We start from the raw sequence: 23,515 nt of genomic DNA on the forward strand, positions 1-23,515 counted from the left end.
AATTTCTAGACCTTTGAACTATTGCTACTCCCATTCAAAGACTCTATGTGGATAAGAAATGAAACTCAAAAGAAAGAAAGACTTGCGAAGTGTTAATATTTCCAATATAGAAATAGTTGAAAATCTTACATCAAAATTTGCTGATTAAAGTTTAGATGTTCTCAGGAAAATTGATAATTTCATAAATACAGTAACAGATGTATCTTAAACATATGATTTATGATCCCTATTTATGATAATTAACTATTTTTAATGCGCTGTTTAGTTGATTCGTTTTGTTCGTGTGCAAGTAGTTTCAGAACCCTGGCTAGATACATATATTCAGATTTAGTATTTGGACTCATTACAAAATTTAAGGGGTGAGGATAAGCAATTTTAGCATTAGGATGACAGAAGAAGGTGTCTTTGTAGTTCAGTTTTAATTTCAGTCGTGTTACTTTTATTTGCAAAATTTGACAGAATGATTCAAATTGATATTTATAATAATTCCAACTTGCTGAATGGTGATGAAATTTGCTGTTTAAGATCCCTTTTCAATTATCCGTTCATTTCAGTTCAGTGTCATCTGCAAAACGTAAATGATTTATATTTCTTCCATTTATATTTCTTTCATATTAAATTATGGAAATCTAATCTCATCTTCTCAACATATAACGTACGGACACTCAAGAAAACTGAAAAGTTTTTTGAGCTACTTAGAGGAGTAGAAAAAGTCAACATAGACATTATATGTATACAAGAACATAGATGGAGAACTGACAATCATGAAGTGAATGAAACATCATCAGCTGACAAAAAATGGAGATTTATTTATAACTCAGCACACAATGATGGTAATGGAGGGGACTGGAATAATGCTCAAAAAAGTAATTAGCAGAAAACGTAACATCAATTGAAAAAGTGTCTGAAAGAATTCTCCTCATAACCATAAGTACCAACCCAAAATTGACAATAATATCCACGTATGCTCCTACAGAATGTGCTCCACTAGAAGACAGAGACACCTATTATAAAGATCTTTCTGAAACTGTCATGAACATCCCAGTTCACGTCACACTCATTGGGCGATTTTAATGCCCAAATTGGTAAAGACATTGCTAGTACTACTAAAAATGTAGGTAAATATACTTATCATGAAACCACAAATAACGATGGACATTCTCTTGTGAACATCTGCAATAGCCATAACATGGTAATCGCCCAAACCAAATTTCCACATCCAAAATGGTTCTCATTCCCAAATAGACCACATCCTAATCAATGGAAAGTGGATCAGATCGATCGAACGAGCATGTAATACGGTTGAACTAAACTCTGACCACAGAATAATCAGTGCCCACATTAAACTTTCACTAAAAGCCTCTAAAAACAACAGGCCTACAAGGAAACAATACAACTGGGACAAACTAAATAATCCACAAATTGCAGCATCTTTCCACAGCACATTAGAATACAATATGAAAAACATTCTTAAAGATCCAGTTAATGAAAGGTATAAGGGTATCGTTGAAGCAATAAACATGACATCCAACAAAATTCTTGGAAACAGTAACAAAAAGGACTTGGAAAAATGGATTACCCCTGAAACTGAAAAATATATAGATGAAAGAAATAAAGCAAGGAAACTCTACCGCTTAAACAGGAATGAAATAAATGAAGATAAAGTAGACATTTTAAATAACAAGTTTAATAAACTAATGATCAGAGACAAAGAAAATCAAATAAATAAATACTGCGAGGAACTTGGAAAATTATAATAAAACTGGGGATACTAGAAACATTTTTCAAATGATAAATTATATGTCACCATAAAACAAAAAGAAGTGGAAATATTGTCGCACATGACAAAAACGGTAGACAGCTATCAGTAATTTCGAACTTGATGAAAGAATGGAGAAACTACTTTCAAGAATTACTCAATGTTGATAATCCCCAACATTCAAGTCAGCCAGCAGACATGCATCTAACCACCGCTCTACCAATAAATTGTGAAGCCTTCACTGAAAAGGAACTAAAAATAGCAATAGATCAAACCAAAGCAGGAAATCCCCAGGGATTGATGAAATCAGACCAGAAACTTTAAAAATGCTGGGTATAATAAATATTCCAATCTCCTTGCCATAATGAATCAAGCTTTAAACACTGGAACAATACCTCAACAATGGAAACAAGGCCTTATTGTCCCTACACCCAAAAAAGGGCAGTCTTAATAGAATGGATAACTACAGAGCTATTACTTTGCTAAACTACAGTTAAAATCTACGATAGGATACAACCTTACTTAACACCACTTTTAAGAACAAACCAAGCTGGATTTCTAAAAAAACGATGTACAGTAGAACAGATACATTGCATCAAAAGAATTATAGAAGGTTCGCGTAATAAAAACTTACCACTCGTTTTAACCTTTATAGACTTCAAAAAAGCCTTTGACTCCATTAATAGAGAAGCAATGTTTAAAATACTCAGCTTCTATGGTCTACCCTCAAAACTCACAAGCAATCTCAGTGCCTTATAAAGATTACAATGCTACAGTAATCTTTAAAACAGAAACATCGAATTCTTTCCCGTGACAACAGGAGTCCTGCAAGATGATGTACTAGCACCTCATTTGTTTTTAGCATGCTTGGAATGCATCTTCCGGACCATCAACACAGAAGATCTTGGTTTTAACATCAGAACATCCACCCACGCCATGCAAATTACTGATCTTAGCTTTGCTGACGATGTTGTACTAATTGATACAGAACCAACAAATGCACAAAAACATCTCAGTCTACTAGAGACACAGGCTAAACTTATTGGTCTGCAGATCAATATCCAAAAGTCCAAAGTATTCTCAATAGGTTGTGAAAACTCTATTCTTCATATCAACAATAAACCCTTAGAAAGAGTAAAGGACTTTCAATACCTTGGATCGTACATCAGCAATACAGAAAATTATATTAGAAATCGTAAACAGCTGGCTGTAGTCTTCCATAACAAACACCATCCCCATCTGGAAATCATCATTGATATCATTAAAGACAAAATTAAGACGATACCATGCAACCAGTAGATCCATTTTCTTGTATGATTCTCAAACCTGGACAATAAGCACCAAAAAAAACTATACTACATGTCTAATTAAATTCCTTTGGAACTACATGTCTCAGACTGATCCTTAGATACACTTGGATGGACCGTAACACTAACGCTGATGTTCTAAATCTGGCTAAGCAAGAACCACTTGTCAATACAGTCAAAAAACTACAATGCAGATGGCTTGAGCATTAACTCAGACATCCTGAAGTCTCACTCTTTTTTGGAATGCCTCATCCTGTACAAACCAGAAGATGGCAATCGCAGTAGAGGAAGACCATGCAAACAATTTTGTCAATACATATGGGAAACCATCAGTAGGCTGAACTGTAAAACTCCATCTGACATCTATCAGTCAGCTCAAGATAGAGAGACTTAGAAGACCATAATTTGCGATATTTAATTTTTAATATAAATCTCTTTTCCCTTTTCACAGTGAATAAACTATGATGATGATGATATTTCTTTCAGTTAACAGTGACAAAATTCAAACAAAAATATGCCTCGCATATGCATGGCTTGGAAAGAAGTTAACGGACACTCCGATGCGCAAAGTACATCGTGCCATGTAACGAGTCACGTGTTTGTAACTGGTACAAATTGAACGCATATGGTGCTCCCAGGTCGGTCAGTGCAACTGTGTCCAGGTGAAATGGCTGTCAGAAAGGAACTGGCGAAGTTTGAAAGACACGTTTCGATATGACGCCATGTTGCAAGCCTATCTGTACGGTAAATTGTTGACAAATTGGGCCATCTCAATCTAACAATCACTGATGTCATACGGAGATGGAAACGCAGGGAGTCAACTGCAAGTGCTACCCGCAGTAGACGACTAACTACACTCACTGAACGTGACCGTAGGGTGCTGCGAAGGATAATATGTAAAAATCTATTCATCGATCGACACGTTGAATGGATTTTTACATATTATCCTTCGCATAATATTGTGAGCCTTGGTTCTGAATGACTTCTGGCACTGGAACATATACACAAAAACATTCAAAACCAAGGCTCACAATATGGGTTTCCATGTAGGACGTTCGCTCCATAACAGTTCAGGACCTCATACATGCCTATCGGAAGAACGCTCTAAAATTCCCATCGATTGCTATCTTACCCTTGTGGAAAGTATACCTCGTATGATTATTTTTAAGTGGATGCCATGGCTATTGTTCCTCACGCTATGGTTTTCGTTAATTTCTTTGCAAGCAGCGCATATATAGCCGAACGAGCTTGCACCACCTTGCAACGAGTTGCCCTAGTGTTGTACTACCCAGGTGATCAATTACGCTTGGACTCGCCGATAGTTCTTCGGCATGAATCTCTTAGATTTCTATGGATTTCGATCTCCGAGTTTCGTATCCGGCTTTAAAATAAAATAATGAGGGATTTATTATCCCCTTAACTTAATTTACGCCGCCGGAAAAAAATAGCTTCTTGGCTCTTTATCGTAGTTATAATAATATATGGGTACACCGCTCTGGCAATTCGTTAGTGGGGGTATATGTAAGTTCAGTTCACTTATACCTTGGTATTCCAGGTCTACCTACTCACTGATGAGACCTCAATAAAAGTCCCTCATAATGTAAAATAGTAATACATCTCCTAGGAGCTGCGTTTTACATTATGAGAAAATATTAATGCTAGTGACGGAACTTGCTCCACCTTTGCAACGAGTTGCCCTAGTGATCACTTACGCCTGGACTCGCCGATAGTTCTTCGGCATGAAACTCTTAGATTTCAATGGATTTCGATCTCCGAGTTTCGTATCCGGCTTTAAAATAAAATAATGAGGGATTTATTATCCCCTTAACTTACACATTATAAATGTTGCCACGATGTTCGGATTTTTATATAAGTGCCAATTGAGTACTTTTTCACCGAGATCATGAAATAACAGGTACACCGATAATCGAAACGTTTACTCTGTATTTTCTATTCTTTTTGAAGGCCTCCACTACGAAATGGTGTGGTGATCTCACAATGGTAGATGGCATTCATTTGGTTGTATGGATACGTTGTAAATCAATAAGGTTCGTTTTTTAATCAGTGGTAGGCTCAAGACACCCTCAACTTTTTATTGTCAAACTGATTTGAAATTATATTAAATTTTTTGTTTCAAATGGCATATTTTATGGTTCTTTAGCCGTCACACAGACTATTATATCTAAGGTGAGATCTAGATTTTTCTCTCATAGAGTAGTGCGTGATTGGAATGGATCGCCAATGGATGTTGTGTGTGTATGTGCAGGTAGTGCGAATGAATTCAAGAGCAAGTATGATAGCTGGTGCGGAACCTTTTTGAACTTTTGCAGTTAATTCTAAAATTCAGTCTCGATAACTCATTTCCAAATATTGTAATACTACTGCGAATTTTCCTCACAATTGATGTAAGTGTTGCTAGTTGTGAGAGGAGTTTTCTAAATAAAACTGATTAAGAATTACCTACATTACTGTAAAATAGACTTCGCCAATGTCATCGACGATTTTGCTAACAGAAAAGCAAGAAAAATAACATTTTAGAATGTTGAAATTAAAGTTTTACTTCAAAAATAAACATAGTGTTTTAATTTATTTCCCTATACGTCGTTTTGACTTTTTATAGAATTTTTGGTGTATATTGAGAGGAGCGGCAAACTCAGAGACCACCCCGGGCGGCAAAGCTCTAGCTACACCACTGCTGGAAGGCACACAACTGCTACCATTTTGTGGTCCTAAACCCTAACATTCGTATTATCGTTTGTAATTATGTGAGATTCTGCGCAGATTTTTTTAAAATTCTGGATTAAAAATCGGAGTTTCAAGGTCTATTAACTTTGGAACTGGCCGAAGAAAAGCTTAGATAAAGTTCTTCTGGTGGGCGACTAGCATCAAATCTATAACGCGTATTCTTTGGATGCCTAGAACTATGGATTGCATTTGACATAGGAACCAATCAAAGTGGTATTAATAATCCCACTGCCTATGCGGCATTTAATTAAATTATTTAGGATTCTGATTAAATTTTGTTAAGTCATTTTGGACTTGACATTTGCAGCTGCAAAATTGCCAAAACAAAATACGTCTAGAATACATAAGCCTCGAAAGATATCGGCTACCAAAAGAGGTGGATAGATATAGATCAAAGGAAAAGGGAGAGACAGAGGGGGAAGACCATTAAAGCCGGAATAGGCAAATGTAGACGACTTCATTTGGTAAGATAAGTTTTGCTGCAGCCATCATGATAGTTCTCACAAAAACAATGGAAATATAGAGAAAAAAATATCATATCTGTTCAATATGACAAGGTATTGTTCTTTTCACTTTAAGCTTAATCGCGTTGAGGTTTCAGTACAGTATTTCAAAGTAAACCATTTCTCCATCTTTTTTCAAATTGCTAATTGATTATTATTAATTACTGTTATTATTATTTTCCATATGTAATATTATATATCCCACATGGCGTCATACTCGTATTATCACCCACTCTGTTCAAACAAATGCAGTACGTTAACGATGTTCGCAGCTGGCCACACGAAGTCAAATATATGAATGCGCAGACGACGCCTGCTACTATCATAACTTCTTCCAAAATTCAATTATAATGGACAGCACCAAAACGCAGATGTTAATTATACAGAACCAGGAATCATGTGCCATGGACCGCGCTACACTGTCACACATACCACTGCATTAATAACTAAAACTTGTTCTGAAATCACACCCGTAACACATGCTAAAGCCTTTACATAGACTACCACCTTAAATGGACAAAACGTATAGAAGACCTACATACTAAACTCTGCATCATTGCAGCAACACTCTCTCTTCCAACGCCCACCCTTTGTAGAGCTTCGCTTGGCTTGGTGCCAAGAATAGTCGATTCATACTAAAGGGGAGAAAGAAATGAAGGATACAGTTAATATAGTTAAAACAGTTAATATAGCATTAACACCTATACATACTTCAGAAATCATAAAATTGCAGCATCTAACGACTGCTATCCAATTCCATCCATAAAAAGTATTGAACAATACAACTAGCGTATGCTGATCTCACACTCTTCATAAAAGCTAACCCTAGCTTTGAAGTCGGCGGGATTTAAACAACTAATCCATAATCACCAGAATCGTAGTTGTTATTAAGACTGCTATTCAACTAATGACTTTTATTTCCTTATAGGGAGTAGGCAAGGCCGTTTTAGCCCTATCTAACTTTTTGGAGACTGAGTGGACAGTTCAGTCTCCACTGGTAGCCAATCAGAGATAGCTAACCCAAGGCTATCACTAATTAAGCGGCACGTAGTGAAGGGACGGCTAACAAGTTCTACTATCTGGTGGTAACTAACCCTTACACAATAGTTTAATGCCTGAAAATAGTGTGGATTCTGCGGTCGATTTTCTTGAATTTACCGGACGAAAACTCCGAGTTTCCGGGAGAAAAAACCCGCTTGCCCATGCCAGACATCGACTAACCAGTCTAAAAAATTCCCTTAGAAAAAGTTTCACTGAACTTTTTCCAGAGCTTGCTTCTCACTTAGGAACGTCGGTGACCGAATCGATGCGCAATAGTCCAGATGTGGTCCAATCAAAGCCTTGTATAGCAGAATGACCACATCCTTATTTCTACTTGTTAGTGTTCTTCTTTCTTAGTATACTGGCATTTCTTTGTGCTGTTTTTATCATTTTTGCAATTGTTCATTGAACTTCAATTCTTTATCCACCAATATCCTGAGATTACACGATTCCTCCATTTCCTGTAATACAACGTCTCCAATATGATATGCTACTTAACTTTTCTTGATTCAAAGTGCAAAACCTTACATTTACAGGTGTTAAATTGATTGTTCACAAAGCCACTTTATTCAAATCTCTCTGAAGCATCAGTGCATCTGCATCATTTCTAATAACTTTTCCCAGCTTAGCCATCATCCGCAAACAGCTGATTATCAGCTTGTCGACCACTCGCAATATCATTAACAAACAACATGAATAGTAGTGGCCCTATAACAGAGTGGGCTCCACTGGTAACTCCTCCTGAGAAACACGGCATCTATTTACAGCGTCGTTTGATATCGAATAGAAAGCCCGTTTGCTATCCAATCAACCAATTGATTTTCAATCCCATTTGCCATAACTTATACATAGTTTATTACGTGGAAACCTGTCAAATGCTTTTGTAAAATCCAGAAATATCACTGTATATGAATCACCCCTATCGAGAACTGTAGTCACCTTATTTTAAAATGTAAGTAAATTTGTAAAACAAGACCTTCCTTTAAAAAAAAACACCATATCAACTCCTATACATTCTTTTCTCTTTCCACCCAGTCCTGTATTCTATTCCTAACCAATCTCTCCAAGACCTTAACAACCATTCCAAAAATGCAAACAGGTCTGTAATTTGAAACATCCCTTTTGCTTCTACCTTTATACAATGGTACAATCTTTCACTCTTTCCACTCTTTAGGAATTGTTAAAAGAGTGGAAAGAGTGAAAGATTACTAGACTCATTAAACAACCGAGTCAACGGATGTGTCAGTTCCTTAGCGCATTCTTTCATAACGTGTTAAAACTCCATCTAGTCCAATAGCCTTATTCACATCAAGATTACTTTTTTTAGAACAGTAAATAGTTAATAAAGTAATAAAATAGTAAATAAATAATCGTAAATAGTTTCCTTAGAATAGTATCATTACCATCAGTATGAAAAACTTTAGCAAAATGATCACTGAACAACTCCACAAAAACGCAAACAGTTTTTGTGTTGAGGTGACTAGGGGTGTGGCGCAAGGTTGATTGCTAGGAAGGACCATTACTGTTTAATTTTTACATAAATGATATAGGAAATAACCTGAAAGGAAATATTCGGTTGTTTGCTAATGATGCAAAATTAGTAGAGTAACAATCATAGACTTCTACCTCAATCACCGTCAAGGAACTATGAAGTACTGATTCCTCAAATTCCTGTTTCCTTAGAATAGTATCATTACCATCAGTATGAAAAACTTTAGCAAAATGATCACTGAACAACTCCACAAGAACACAAAAACAGGTGACTAGGGGTGTGGCGCAAGGTTGATTGCTAGGAAGGACTTACTGTTTAATTTTTACATAAATGATATAGGAAATAACTTGAAAGGAAATATTCAGTTATTTGCTGATGATGCGAAATTAGTAGAGTAATAGTTAATCAAGGCTATGTGAAGAGCTTGCAGGATAATTTAAATAGGCTGTCAGTATGAGCAAAAGTTAATTGGTGTCAGTTTAATGTCGAGAAATGTAAAGTTATGCATTTTGGGATAAATAGATTACAAGCCGTGTATCACATTGATGGCAATGTTCTCCAGGAAATAGATGAAGCTAGAGAATTAGGGGTGGTGGTAGACAGAGAGTTAAAGTTTGGAGGACATATTGCTAAGGTAGTCCATAACATTATTTGGCTATTGAAGAACACATTAATTTATTATTAATAACCAATATTAATAAGGCCTTGTTACGCCCATATCTGGATTACTGTGCTCAAGTCTGGTCTCCTGGGGATGAAGAAGCAGTGAATAGGATTCAGAGGGGAGTGACCAAGATGGTCGTTGGCCTGTGGAATGTTCCCTAAAGATAGATTGCAGAAGTTGGTTGATAGAAGAAAAAGATGGAATATGACAGAAGCATTTAAGTTGTTTAAAGTACTTTATAGAATAGATGCAGGGGAATGTTACAGCACTTGGCTAGAGGGACCAGAACAAGGGAGTCATCCCTGGAAGTTGAATAATAGATTTTTTGCTTGGAGAGTTGTGAATGAGTGGAATGGGTTGCCAGAGTCAGTTGGAAGTGCTTTGTCTGTTAATGAGTTCAAGGAGAGGTATGATTTATTTATTTATTTAATCGTATGGAGTTTCCTCCCTTTTGGGAGGAAATTGTGGAGGTATGATAGATTGTGTGGATAGATTGGATCTCTCGCGATGAATCTTCGGACTTCATGGAGATGCGTGTATAATAATATTTCTTCCATGGTCACTCTTGCGCCATCTCTTTCCAGCAGAGTTATCTTCCCATGATCATTCTTTCTTTTGCTAGCTGCATAACAGCAAAATTCTCTGGGATTTTTCTTAGCCTATTTTGCTAGTCTCCTCTCATACTCAAATTTTTTGCCTTTCTTGTTGTACTTGTCACTCTTCTTGCATGCACTTTATAGATATAATGCAATTGTTCACATCTTCAAAGTTTATATTTTCTCTATAATCTTCTCTTCTGCAATTCCTGCTTAATTTCCCTATTCATCCATTTAACGCCTATTTTGTTAATCGTTTTGACACAGTCTGTTATTGTCATCATCAAATACTTCTTAATTATGATCCATGTCATATTAATCTCTTTTCTTTCAAGTTCTTTTTCCCATAGAACTCTTTCAAGTTCTTTTTCCCATAGAACTCTTTCAAGCCTTTTTCTGAGTTTTCCATAATCTCATGCCCTATATCCCCCCCCCCACATGTACCCTTTTACTCTGGATGCCTCTGCATGCTTTCACACCTCCCAGGTCAGGACTACATGATCACTAACACCAACTGGTGCAAAGTTGAGATGTTGTTGACGATTACGTTATCCGACGTTATCACTAAATCCAGGAGTTCCTTCCCTTACCAACTGTATGAGATAATGATCCCTTAAGAATTCACGAAAATCTTTTTCCTTTCTCCCATAAGCTATTTCTTCATTCCAATTTATATTCGGAAAATGAAATCCTAGATTATTATAACGCTTTTTTCACTAACTAAACTAATTTGTCTATACATTTTTTTCTCATCTCGTTCATTGTTCCTGGTCTTTAACACACCCCAACTATATATCTGTCTCCAGTAACACTTATTTCACACTAGGTTCTTTCAAAATCACTTTCATTTTTACCCCTACCTCCACAGACTTACATGGACACAATTCATTTGATATCATTAGTAATACACCCTCTGCTTTTTCTATAATTTCTGTCTACTCTAAAAATACTATATACCAACTTCATTGCCAGTCAAGATATCATTTCCAACCAATCACGTTTCTGGTATTCCTATTATCTGAGGGTGGAGTGTAATAACTATTATTCAATTAGCACTGAATACTGAACTCTTCGAACAGATGAAATTTGTTAATTGCATAACTGTAAATTGCTTGAATGATAACAAATACTGTATGTGCAATGTAATATTTTTGTAATAGATGGTATATGAATTGCGAATTATGAATTTACGAAGACTGATAAATATTTTTTAAATTAAATTTAAAAAAAAATCAACTAACGCCTTTTTGTTCCGTATAAGAATAGGCCGCTTTAGTCCTATCTAACTTTTGGAGACTGAGTGGGTAGTCAATCTCTACTGGTAGCCAATCAGAGATAGCTGGCCCAAGGCTCTAAATAGAAGGTACGCTTACACGCACCATCTTGGATCCAGAGTCGCCCACAGTCGCATTTGTTCGAGCTCTTGATTTTTTTTTTTTTTTTAGAATTATCTAATCAATTGGATAATTAGTAAACTATTTCATTTCATCACTAGGTGTATAATTCTCGTTATATGCTCAATTCAATACTCACTTCACAAAGTCTAGAACAACCTGTTAGCTTTTATTCATCCAGCACGACGACAATTCTCTGGCCATATTGCCCTGCTATCCTGATATCTTGGAAATCGATAGACACTGAATCCTTTAGAATGCCTGTTTGTACAGTTTGGAGCAGAACAACCTCAGGTTTTGGCTTGTGAATTTATCGAGCACCTGGCTCACCCATTTTAGGGCAGTATGGGGGTGTCTTTACCGATGAGAAGAGCCGCTTTCGGACGCTTGTGTTTCCACCTATCGTTTTCATCATAGTTAGATGACTCTCGAATGAGTTGATTGGGATGACTAGCTGCTTTGGTGAAATATGTAATGGCAGTATCACGGAGAAACATGTGAATATCAGGAATGGCAGCGTCTCGGTGGAGAAGATTATTCCTGACAAACCACGGAGCACTGCATATCATACGGAGACATTTGTTCTGGATGACCTGTAGCTTTTTGATGTTGCTAGGAGGGGTGTGATCCCAAGCCAGTGATCCATAACTTAATGTGGGTCTAATGATTGTTTTGTAGATCTGTAGTTTGTTTTTTGTGCTGACACGGCTTCTTCGTTTGAGAAGAGAGTAAAGTTGCATAATTGCGGAGTTTGCCTTGCTGCAGGCATAGTCGATGTGAGAGTTAAAGTTGAGGCGGTTGTCTAGTTGAATACCTAAATATTTGGTGCTGGATTTCCATGGAATAGTTGTGTTGAAAAGTTTGACTTCTCCGTAGTGGGATGCCTTCCGTCTTGTGAAGAGAATGGCAGTACTTTTGTCGGCATTCACAGCTATTCTCCATTTCCTGAGCCATTTTTCCAGGTTTGTTGCTGCGGTCTGCAAGCGCTGTGTAGCTAAGTTCGGCCTCAGCGATCTACTCAAAATTGCCATGTCATCCGCATAACAAGCTGTGGTGGTTGATGTCGTGTTAGGGGCGTCTGCAACGAAGATGTTAAAAAGAAGCGGAGAGAGCAACGAGCCTTGAGGAACACCTGCAGTGATTCTTTTCAAAGAGGATTTGAGTCCTCCCAACTTGACCTGAAATTTCCGGTTTTTTTTAGAAAGGAGTCGATAAGTTTGATAAGGTAGAGCGGAACTTTGGCCATAAATAATTTATAGATGAGGCCTTTGTGCAAAACCTTATCAAAGGCGTTTGCTACATCCAGAAAAACAGCTCCTGTATGTTGTCGCTAGTTGAATTCAGTAGTGATAAATTCGACCAGTCTGTGAACTTGTTGTGTAGTACTGTGTCCGGTTCGAAACCCAAACTTCTCTTTCGGTATTGTGTTGTTATTGTTTACCACATCTTGAAGTCGATTGAGGATGATTTTTTCTGCAATCTTTCCCAAGCATGAAAGGAGACTGATGGGTCTGTAACTTTGCGGTAACTAAGGTGCTTTTCCCGGCTTATGAATGAGGATTATATCTGCTTGTTTCCATCAGGTTAGAAAATAGTTTAGTCTGAGTATTGCATTTTTGATTGCTACCAAGTGCATGACAGCTTTGTGCGGAAAGGCCTTGATTGTTTTGTTGTTAATTTCATCTGGGCCAAGGGCTTTTTTGTTGTTAAGCTTTCTAATGATTGAGTAGACCTCTTTAGGCGAGGTGGGACAGATATTTTCACAGTTGTTAGGCTGCTGGAGCGCAGTACGGACTCGATGGTGAATTTTCTCTATGAAGACCAAATCCGTATGCGCATAATTAGGACTGCACTGAAGTTGAAGAGCTTCAGCGAGGGCTTCTGCCTTTTCATCGTCCCTATACTCTATCTCCGTGAATGGAGTGGATATTGGAACGGTCCGTACGGATAGCATTTGCCAACTTCCACAAGGAGTTATCTTCAGTTTTCAGGGAACAAAGTTTTCTTTCCCATTGTAGATTTCTGTGATCTTTTAGTGCATAGCGAAGTAAGTTTGATGCTCTGTTCAGCTCTTGGCGATCTTGAGGAGATAGCGTGTTATGAAAGCGACGTCTGATTTTTTTTTTGTTTTTGATTAGAGCAAGGATTTCTTCTGAAGTAGGTTTACTTGAGCTGGAGTGGAAATAGAAGAGGCTGCAGTTAAGCTATTTTGAATTTTTCTTTCCAGGTTGTTGACTGCTGCATCAATTTCTTCACAGGTGGAGATATTCGGCACTGAATCCATGATAGTATTGATTGTAGCCTTGAATTTTGTGAAATTAGTAAATGACTGACTGGGAATAAGTTCCGGATCCTCTCCCAGTTTTAGAAGTACTGGGTTGTTCCAGTCCGAACTGAGGTCGTTAACTAATTGCAGCTGGAATTGATGAGATGTGTTTTTGAATATGGCTATATCTAATACATCGAGCCTGCCATGTGTTCCATAGTGTGTTGGTTCAATCGGGCCTGCGATGATAATATTTCTCAGCTTAGCAAAATTTGAAAGGATTTTTCCGTTGTAATTGGTACACCTGCTATTCCATAAGGGATGTTTTGAGTTTAGATCACCTGCTACTATTGTTGCTTCTGTAGTGTCAAGCAGCTGAGAAAGATCAGAGGATAGCAGAGTTCTGCCTGGAGGGTTATAAACAGAATATATTTTTAAGTTGCCTGTATTAATGGTGTAAATTTCTATGCCAGTTTTTTCCATATTAGTTGTAGGAATCTTTTTTTATCTCATTATAACATTATAATTTTTATCAAATTCTTGGAGTTCTAGAATGTTGTTGCTGAGTCCATTAGCATTCCAGAATGCGACCTGCATAGAATTTATTGTGATGGCCGAATTATCCATTAATCAACGAGAATATGATTTGGGTATTTTTGAGAAATCTGTTTGTGTCAGCCTGGTTTGGATTTGATTTACTAAAAGCTGATAGCATTTCTCCCAAAATGGCAGCAAGCATTGCAGCAGAGTTTTCACTCTGCTGCAATGCTTGGTGTGGTTTCTGCCGATTTGTTGCATGAGGAAACTACAGAGGCATATGATTTATCAGGTGTAATTGCCCGCACTTTAATTTCCGATTTAAGGTGTGTGACTCGCTTCTGAGTAGGCGGGGTTACTGCCTCCCTAGTCCTTGTCAGGTTAGATAGGTAGAGTGAACAGCCTTTGTAATTAACTGGATGTGGGCTGCCACAATTGGCACACTTAGCAGGAGTGGTTATTGATTCGGCGCATGTGTGTGAGGGATGATTATTTCACATTTGTATTCCGCCCTACAAAGTTTCTGTGCATGACCATACTTTTGACAGCGATGGCATTGTCCAGCGGATGTCTTCCTTCTGAGGGGTTCAGTCTTGATAACCAAGTTACAGACAGTTTTAAGGTCATAAATCTCTCGTTAATCTTTACTGATCTCCACCAAAACCAGAGGCATGGGCTGCTTATCCGCTCTGTACATGCGTGATATTTTTATTGGTTTTAATCCTTGCGATTTGAGATCAGTGGCTATTTCTTCAGATGGTATGGTTTCTATCAAACCTCTGATTACCACCTTGAGGTTTTTTTTCACTTTTAAGTTGAAAAGTGTGATATGGGACTTTCAATTCAACTAAATGTCTGGTGAGCAGACGGTAGTACGATGCACCTTCAGGCTGAATCCGGACTCCTTCATCGGTGTTCTTTGCTGAGTTGAATTTAATGTTCTTGTTTTTCATCAACTCAGTGATTGATGACCATTTTTCTTTCGATCGTAAGATCACTGATGGAATTCTCTCTTTAGACTGAGCCACTGTATCCGTCTCCACCACTCCCTCAGCCTGTGCTGCAGTATCCATGGTGTTGCTCTCTGTGAGGTCCGAGGCAGCATTTCAGGTTCTAGAGACTCCTTCTTTCGCTTCTTCCTACTGACTACTTGGAAGTCGTCATTATCCTCTAGTGTGTGAATATCAGCTGATGTGGCATTTTCTTTGCTGGAATCTTGAAGAGGGTCAGGAGATTGGCAGTCCTCTGATTCAACCTCTTCTATTTGGTGAATTGCTACCTTTCCTGGCCATTTCCTTTGCAGCAGGCCTCCTACATGTTTGAAGATTGCTAATAGCTGCTTGAAGTCGAGCTCATCATATGGGGAGTCCATAATTTGGCCTGAGAGAAAATAGCGGTTTTCGGGTTTCCCGAGTAATCCTGTAGACTGAGAGTCTACTAGCTAATCCCGTAGACAGCTTAGAGTAAGCGTCTACAATCAAAAAGTTAGTTTATTATAGGTGACTATCCTACAAACAAGGAAAAAGGAGTTTCGGGAACTTACTTGGACACAGTGTAGCGACCTACCTCCCTAAAATACCATTCGTCCACCACTGATCCTCATTGCGGGTGGGGCCTGCCGGCCATTAGACCTCTTATTTCATACAGAAGGGGGAGATAGTAGGTCACGAACTGTGTTAGTTCCAGTGCAATGTGAGCTTCCCGAAAAACCTTATATAAAATTCAACTAGGCAGAGTCTAAAGGAATACGTCCGATCACAACGACTAAAACAACTTTCATTTTCCTGTAACTTTGAAGTTTTCGCTATCCTTTTTATTTGCTTTGCCCCGCTTCAAAGCAAATGAATATTATTTCTCGTTATAATCAGCCCATTTTGGCGATTTTTCCGAACCCAATCCGCAACATTATTTTTCAGAATAGGCCATTTACAAATTCTTTTCCGTAATGCGCTTATTTTTTGGCATTTTCATTATTAGTTTCATTTTTTCTCCAATCGCGAACTAGTTTTTCGTTTACTCCGCACTGACGTGCAGCAACACAGTTAGTATTTTCTTTTGCAAATTTAATCACTTTGCACTTAAAACTGCCGTCATATTTCATTCTTTTAAAAGGAGCCATTGCACTTTAGTTCACTATTGGTCAACTGGTCAGTACGAAATAAAATTTCTTTTGTCAACTAGGTATTTTATATCTTTTGCTAAAACAAAGAATGGAAGGACTAAAAAGGCAGTTATGATCCTAGTGGTTGACGCCTGTATAAAAATTTTACTTAAAAACTGTCATAATTTTTATTTTTAAAGAAATTTTTCGCGTCAACTTATACGCCGAGTATACTATAAAAACTCAAATAAACTCAAAAAATTCCAATATCGACTTATACGCCAGGTCGGCTTGTACGCTGGAATATACGGTAATTAACAGACTAATTAGAAATGTGTGCAATAGCTATTAATTCAATGTTAATAAGTCTAAAATTATGCACTTTGGCGTGATGAGATTTCCAAAGGCATGTATTGGCAGATTATGTTAAAAGAAACTGATGGGGCTAGGGATCTTGGAGTCATGGCAGATAGGCATTTGAATAGTCATATAGCAAAAATTGTAAATTCAACACAGAGGATAATTGCGATATTGAAAAGCATACTGACACTTAAAGATAAGGAAGTCATTTTGCCTCTACAAGGCCTTGATAAGATTTATCAAGGTATATACAAATCTGCAAAACCGAGGCTATATTTTGCAGATTTGGTCTTCTGGGTTCAGAGGGGATAACAAAGCTGTGGAAAGGGTGCAAAGAAGAGTTACATGAGGTTTATGGAAAATGTGTATTAGGAGAAAAGATTGAAAATATGTGGACTGCAGACACTGGTAAACAGGAGAAAGAGGGATGATAGTCTATAAACTTCTGAATGTGTGTTATAGGATATTATCTGATGAATTTTTTGTTACGATAAAGAGCCAAGAGGCTATTTTTTCCAGTGGTGTAAATTAAGTTAAGGGGATAATCCCTCATTATTTTAAAGCCGGATACGAAAGTCAGAGATCTAAATCTATCGAAATCTAAGAGTTTCATGCCGAAGAACTATCGGCAAGTCCAAGCGTAAGTCAACACCTGGGTAGTACAACACTAGGGCAACTTGGAGCAAAGGTGGAGCAAGATTCATCGCTATCCTTAATATTTTCTCATAATGTAAAATGCAGCTGCTAGGAGATGTATTGCTGGTAATTAGTTTATGGAATTAACAACACATATAAAATTTCTGTAAACAGAGAAAACCAAAGATCCATCAAGCTGGCGAGGGATTAAAGTGTCTAGGAAGGGGAGGTTGTTTTCCTCTTTTTCTAAGGTGAACTGGACTCTGAGGTGTTGGTTGTTTAAGTGTGTTAGGAAGGAGTGGAGTGTGTCTGAGCCATGTGGCCAAATAGCGAGCACGTCATCCACATAACGAAGCCAAATAGTGGGTTTTTTGTGGGGTGGAGTTTAAGGCTTCCTCTTCGAAGGTCTCCATAAAGAAATTGGCCAAGGGTGGGGAAAGTGGTGAACCCATGGATGTCCCCTCTATCTGTTTGTAGAATTTTCCTTGCCAAACGAAATAGCCTGAGTTCATTGTGAACTGAAATAGGGCTGAGATATCGGGAGGAAACTTGGCTTGGATGAGCTCTAGGGTTTCTTTGAGTGGGACATTAGTGAATAGGGAGGAGATGTCAAAACTGACCATTATGTCAGTGTGTTGGAGTGAGAGGTTTTCTATACTGGCTTTAAAGTGGGCTGAGTTTTTTGTGTGATGGTGTGTTGCCAGTATAGCGTGTGAGCACTTTGGCTAAATGTTTGGCTAATTTATATGTGGGGGGAATCAATGCCATCCACTATGGGACGTAATGGCACATTTTGTTTATGTATTTTTGGGAGTCCGTATAATCGGGGGTGGGGGGTCTAGAGTTATAAGGTTTTAGTTTGTTAGTGACTTTCTTAAGGAGTCTGTGGAGAGTTCTAATCTGAGAGCTGGTAGGATTATATTCAATAGGGAGGTACTAAAGCATTAAGCTTACCTTTGTAGTCCTTTTGATTGAGCACCACAGTGGTGTTTCCCTTATCCGCTTTGGTGATTACTATTTTTTTTTGTTTTTCTTCATTTCTAGTAGGCTGCATATTCGTCTTTGGATAAGTTGGGATTTCAGGATTAGAAATCCCAACATTGAGAAAATATCAGGATTTCAGAACACAAAGACTACATCCGGTTTCACCAGTAAAGCCGCTCTGGGCTGGCAGACCATGCCTTAGATACCCACCATAGAATTCGTTGGAAGAAAACTAAAATAATACATCACAGCAAGTTTAAGTACGAAAGATTATTCAAGGAATCATCAGCAGCTCTAAAAAACTTTCCAAACCTCAACAAATTTGGGTGCATGAAACTACTCCAAATTTTGGAGACTTACATTATGAGGACTTCAGCCCAACAGCCAAGACAACCAAATTAGCCTGCCAGAGGGCACCATTAGGACTTTAGGAACAATATTAGTTTCTTGCTTTCTTCCTCATTTGCTTTTGGTAGTGCCTGCGTGCACATACCATATCTTTATGTTCCTGAAGATGGCAACGTGATGTTGCCAAAATCTAGAAGTTATTCATTAAAGTTGCCTTTAATTAATATACTTTATATGCATTGTTAATTCCGTAAACTAATTACCAGTATGTATGACCAACGTATAATCCTTGCTACTAGAATAGGAGATGTATTACTGTTTTACATTATGAGGAGAGGTCACTACTCAGACCGGTTTCGACCTTTATTGTGGTCTCATCAGTGAGTAGGTAGACCAGGATAATACCAAGGATTAAGTGAAATGAACTTACATACTACCCTTACTATACGAATTGCCTAGACCGGTGTACCCATATATTATTATTACTACGATAAAGAGCCAAGAGGCAATTCTGGCAATTCGTATAGTAAGCTATGTAAGTTCGTTTCACTTAAACCTTGGTATTATCCAGGTCTACCTACTCACTGATGAGACCTCAATAAAGGTTGAAACCGGTCTGGGTAGTGACCTCTCCTCATAATGTAAAACAGTAATACATCTCCTAGGAGCTGCGTTTTACATTATAAGAAAATATTAAGGATAGTGGTGGAGCATGCTTCACCTTTGCTCTGAGTTGCCCTAGTGTTGTACTACCCAGGTGTTGACTTACGCTTGGACTCGCCGATAGTTCTTCGGCATGAAACTCTTAGATTTCGATCTCTGAGTTTCCTATCCAGCTTTAAAATAATGAGGGATTTATTATCCCCTTAACTGAATTTTTTTGTTAATATGGAATGTGAAGCATCCATCGAGGTTAAGTTTGTGTACAGTTAAGAAAGGGGTATGAGCACATTTTTCTCCAACAGAACAATGAGTGAGTGGAATAATTTGCCTGTTGGGTGAGTGCATTTAATGTGAATGAATTTAAAAGAAGGTATGACAGCTAGTATGGGTGATGTGTTCCCTCAATGAATCCTTGACTCCCTGAAGGTGTCAGATAATAATAACAACACTGAATGAATGAAGTGACCTGCATAGTCCATGTTAAAATTGCCAAATTCAAATGTCAAAATTAAAGTATAACAGAAAAAAATTCAAAATATAATTATTTGATTTATTAAAATTTATAATAATAAGATGATTTTTTAATTTAACTAATTTTTAATGATATGATTTTTTCCGAGAACAGAATCTCCTTCAGCTGAATCCAAAAGTTAATTGTACAGCAAAGCTTGTTCCTAGCTCATATACTAAAGTTGCCAAAGCTCTTTGGAAAAGAAATGCTGAGAAGAAACATATTGTAAGTAGTGCATACTTCGTCAACTGTAAGAAAGTTTTGATGGACTTATATCATTATTTGCTTTATGTTGTTAGGTTAATGGCATCGATGGTAGTTGTGTGTAGTAGGAGAAGTAAGTAATAGAGAAGACAGTTAGATGCGTGTGTGTAGTAGAGTGCCCTTCCACGATGAGTTCTTGAACTCTTTGGAGGTGTCATGTAATGATGATGATGATAATAATATTAATAATAATAATAATATTTAATCAAAATTCCTTATTTTTAATAATGCTAAGCAAAACAAATATTTGTTTTAAAATACTGAGGATACATGTCACAGTTTATATCAGATAAGTACTGATAATTGAAAACAATGTAATATTAGATGGGAATATCATCTTTATAATTTTTCTCAGGAAATTACTTATTTGATGATCTCCTACAGAAGTTATAGCTGACATCATTCTTAAGTACTCCAATCTGTGAACATTATATATTACAGTCGTGTATTGAATCAGAATAGAATATCCATCATTTGTGCACATTATCAATTAAGTGAATAAAAGGGAAAAAATGAATACTCATTCCATATTTTTGTTTAATTTGAATATCAACAAGAACATAATTTCTGATGAGTAGAAGGAAGCCAAGATGATTTCATTATACACTGACAAAGCTAGAACTGGTGCAGCCAATTATACACCAGTTCCATATGTCTGGAGTAGTTATTAAGATATTACAGAGGCAAGTGAGAAATTGTATCCAGAGGTCGGCAACTAACACACTTTGATATTTTATTGAATACAGCATGACTTTGTGAGAGGTAGGTCTTATTTCACAAATAAACTCATGTTTTTCAATTGAGTGACAGCAGAGTTGAATAAGGAAACTGGATAAATGATTCTTTTTGATTTTACCAAGGTATTTAACAGAATTTTACATGGGAGGTTATTAAGCAAACACAGAGGAATGTATGCAAAATAGACTTGTTACGTAGATTGGAGCATGGTTACCTGATGGGTATCAAAGAGTGATGCATGGAAAAAATGAATCTACAAGTAGGAGGATGACCAGTGGTTCTATCCTTGCACCACATCTTTAATTTGCACATTAGTAACTTCAAGATGGTGTGAAGGGAGATATTCAATTAAGTTGTGTAATAAGGACATTTCTGATACAGAATTTTTTCAGGCTGACTTGAACGCTAATGTTACAGGCAAATGTTAATGAATATAATAGCTAGAATGTGTGACAAGAGAGGACTGGAATATGTGGATGCTTGCAGTACATTTGAGGACAGAGAGGAATTGTATGCAAGAGACCACTTATATTTGAATGAGGAAAGACGTAGGCATCTGGAGAGATTGCTGTTCTGAAAACGCCAGTGTATCCCAGTGAGGATGGTAGCAGGGGTGGCCTCTTGTGGGAATGGGTACTTGGGAGAAGGGGGGACGATGACATCAGGTAACACTGAGCCCAGCAGAGTCTAGAGGGGATAATGCTGGGTATAGAAACAGTGGCATTTATATGCTATATACTAATGCCAGGAGTATCTGGAATAAGGGAGAGCAATTGGTGGCACAGATAGCATCAGCTTGGCCAAAAATTATTGGGATTACGGAGACATGTTGACAGAAGAGGATATAATAACAGGAATAGAAGTCGCTGGGTACAGCATTTTTCGGCAGGATAGGAAGGGAAAGCGTGGTGGTGGAGTACTGCTTATGATAAGTGACAGCCTATGTCCTCTAAGAGTGGAGACTTTGTAAGGCTGTGACACTAATGATTTTGAAAGCATATAGTGTGAGGTTAGAGGTGGGCAAGACAGGATATTTAGTGGGGTGTTGCTACAGACCCAGAAGTACAGAGGGCGGGGACCAGGAAATGTTTAGACAGTTGAGTTTGACAAGTGCAAGAAGAATGATTGTTATGGGAGATTTTAACTACAGTAGTATAAACTGGGGAGAGGAAGATGCATGTAGCAATAAGGGATTGAAATTTCTAGAATTCTTGAGAGACAAATGTCTTAGGCAACATGTAATGGAGGGAACAAGAGGTTCAAGAGTTTTGGATTTGGTTATAGCATCAGAAGAGTTCATAATAACTGAGATGACATCTCTCCCACCAGTTGGAGAGAGTGATCATATGGTTTTGACTTGGAAAATGAATAGACATGCAGGAGTATCAAAGAGATGGGAACATATGTGGAATTATAAGGCAGGTGATTATAATAGTCTAAGACGTGAACTTGGGGAAATTTCATGGAGGGAGGAATTGGAAGGCCGGGATATCATTAGTGCGTGGGAAATTATGAAAGAATATTTGTTAGCAGCAATGGTAAGCTGTATACCACGAGTGAACAAGAGGACACAATTTGGAGTAAAGTGGATGACAAACAACATTAAACAGGAATTGCAAGTGAAAAAGAGGCTGTGGAAGAGATACAAGGATACAATATTAAACAGGAATTGCATGTGAAAAAGAGGCTGTGGAAGAGATATATCCTTATATCTCTTCCACAGCCTCTTTTTCACATGCAATTCCTGTTTAATATTGTTTGTCATCCACTTTACTCCAAATTGGAGAAGAGAAGATGCATGAAGAGTATAAGACACAGGCCAGAAGAGTGACTAGTATGGTAAGGAAAATGAAACTGGAATATGAGAGGAGATTAGCCCTAAGATCCAAAGAAAATCCTAGGGAATTTTTTAGATATGTGGCCAGTATGAGGAGGACTGTGGAAGAATAATATTAAGGGATAAAAATGGGAATAGAGTGACTGATGCAGCAGATATAGTAGAATTATTCAATGAACACTTTATTGGAATATTTCATCCTGGAGGAGTTAGTTTTAATGCTAGAGGGATAGGGCAGGTTCAAGGTTTAGAGGCATAGCAGAAGAGTGTGTTTCAAATACTGAGTACTCTGGATATATTAATGATATATCCATTAATGAATATTAATGGATATATCATTAACGAATTAATGAATCATTAATGACTTAATGAATCATTAATGAATTAATGAATGATTAATGAATTATTAATCATTAATAAATTAATTATTAATGCATAATAATCAGTAAAGCTGTGGGACTGGATGGTATTTCACCACGAGTTTTGAGAGAATGTGCTAGGGAACTGACAGTGCCTTTGACCTGGCTTTTCAATGAAAGTCTGGCTGCTGGAAAGGTGCCCATGGAATCGAAGGAAGATAAGATAGTGCCATTGCATATGGGCGGTAGCAGACTGGAAGTGTCTAATTATAGACCAGTTTGTGTGTCATCAGTAGTTTGTAAGATCTTGGAGAAAGTAGTGAAGCACCGTATACAGCATTGGGCAGATGAGGGTAATGTTATCTGTGAGAGTCAACATGGATTTGTGAAGGGGCGCTCTTGTTTTAGCA

General features: G+C 37.5%; 1 protein-coding gene across 1 annotated transcript in view; it reads left to right on the forward strand.

Moving 5' to 3' along the window:
- Nucleotides 1-23,515, forward strand: part of su(r) (dihydropyrimidine dehydrogenase su(r)) — a 413,031-nt gene that overhangs the window by 17,572 nt on the left and 371,944 nt on the right. The window contains exon 2 of the mRNA XM_090408491.1: nt 20,022-20,132. Within this exon, the coding sequence (XP_090264617.1) occupies nt 20,022-20,132 (111 nt within the window). The remainder of the gene's footprint in view (nt 1-20,021; nt 20,133-23,515) is intronic.

This window comes from Typopeltis vanoorti, chromosome 18 (genome assembly GCF_054136105.1).
Source record: "Typopeltis vanoorti isolate ZY-2024b chromosome 18, IOZ_Tvanoo_1.0, whole genome shotgun sequence".
NCBI classification, from domain to species: domain Eukaryota; kingdom Metazoa; phylum Arthropoda; class Arachnida; order Uropygi; family Thelyphonidae; genus Typopeltis; species Typopeltis vanoorti.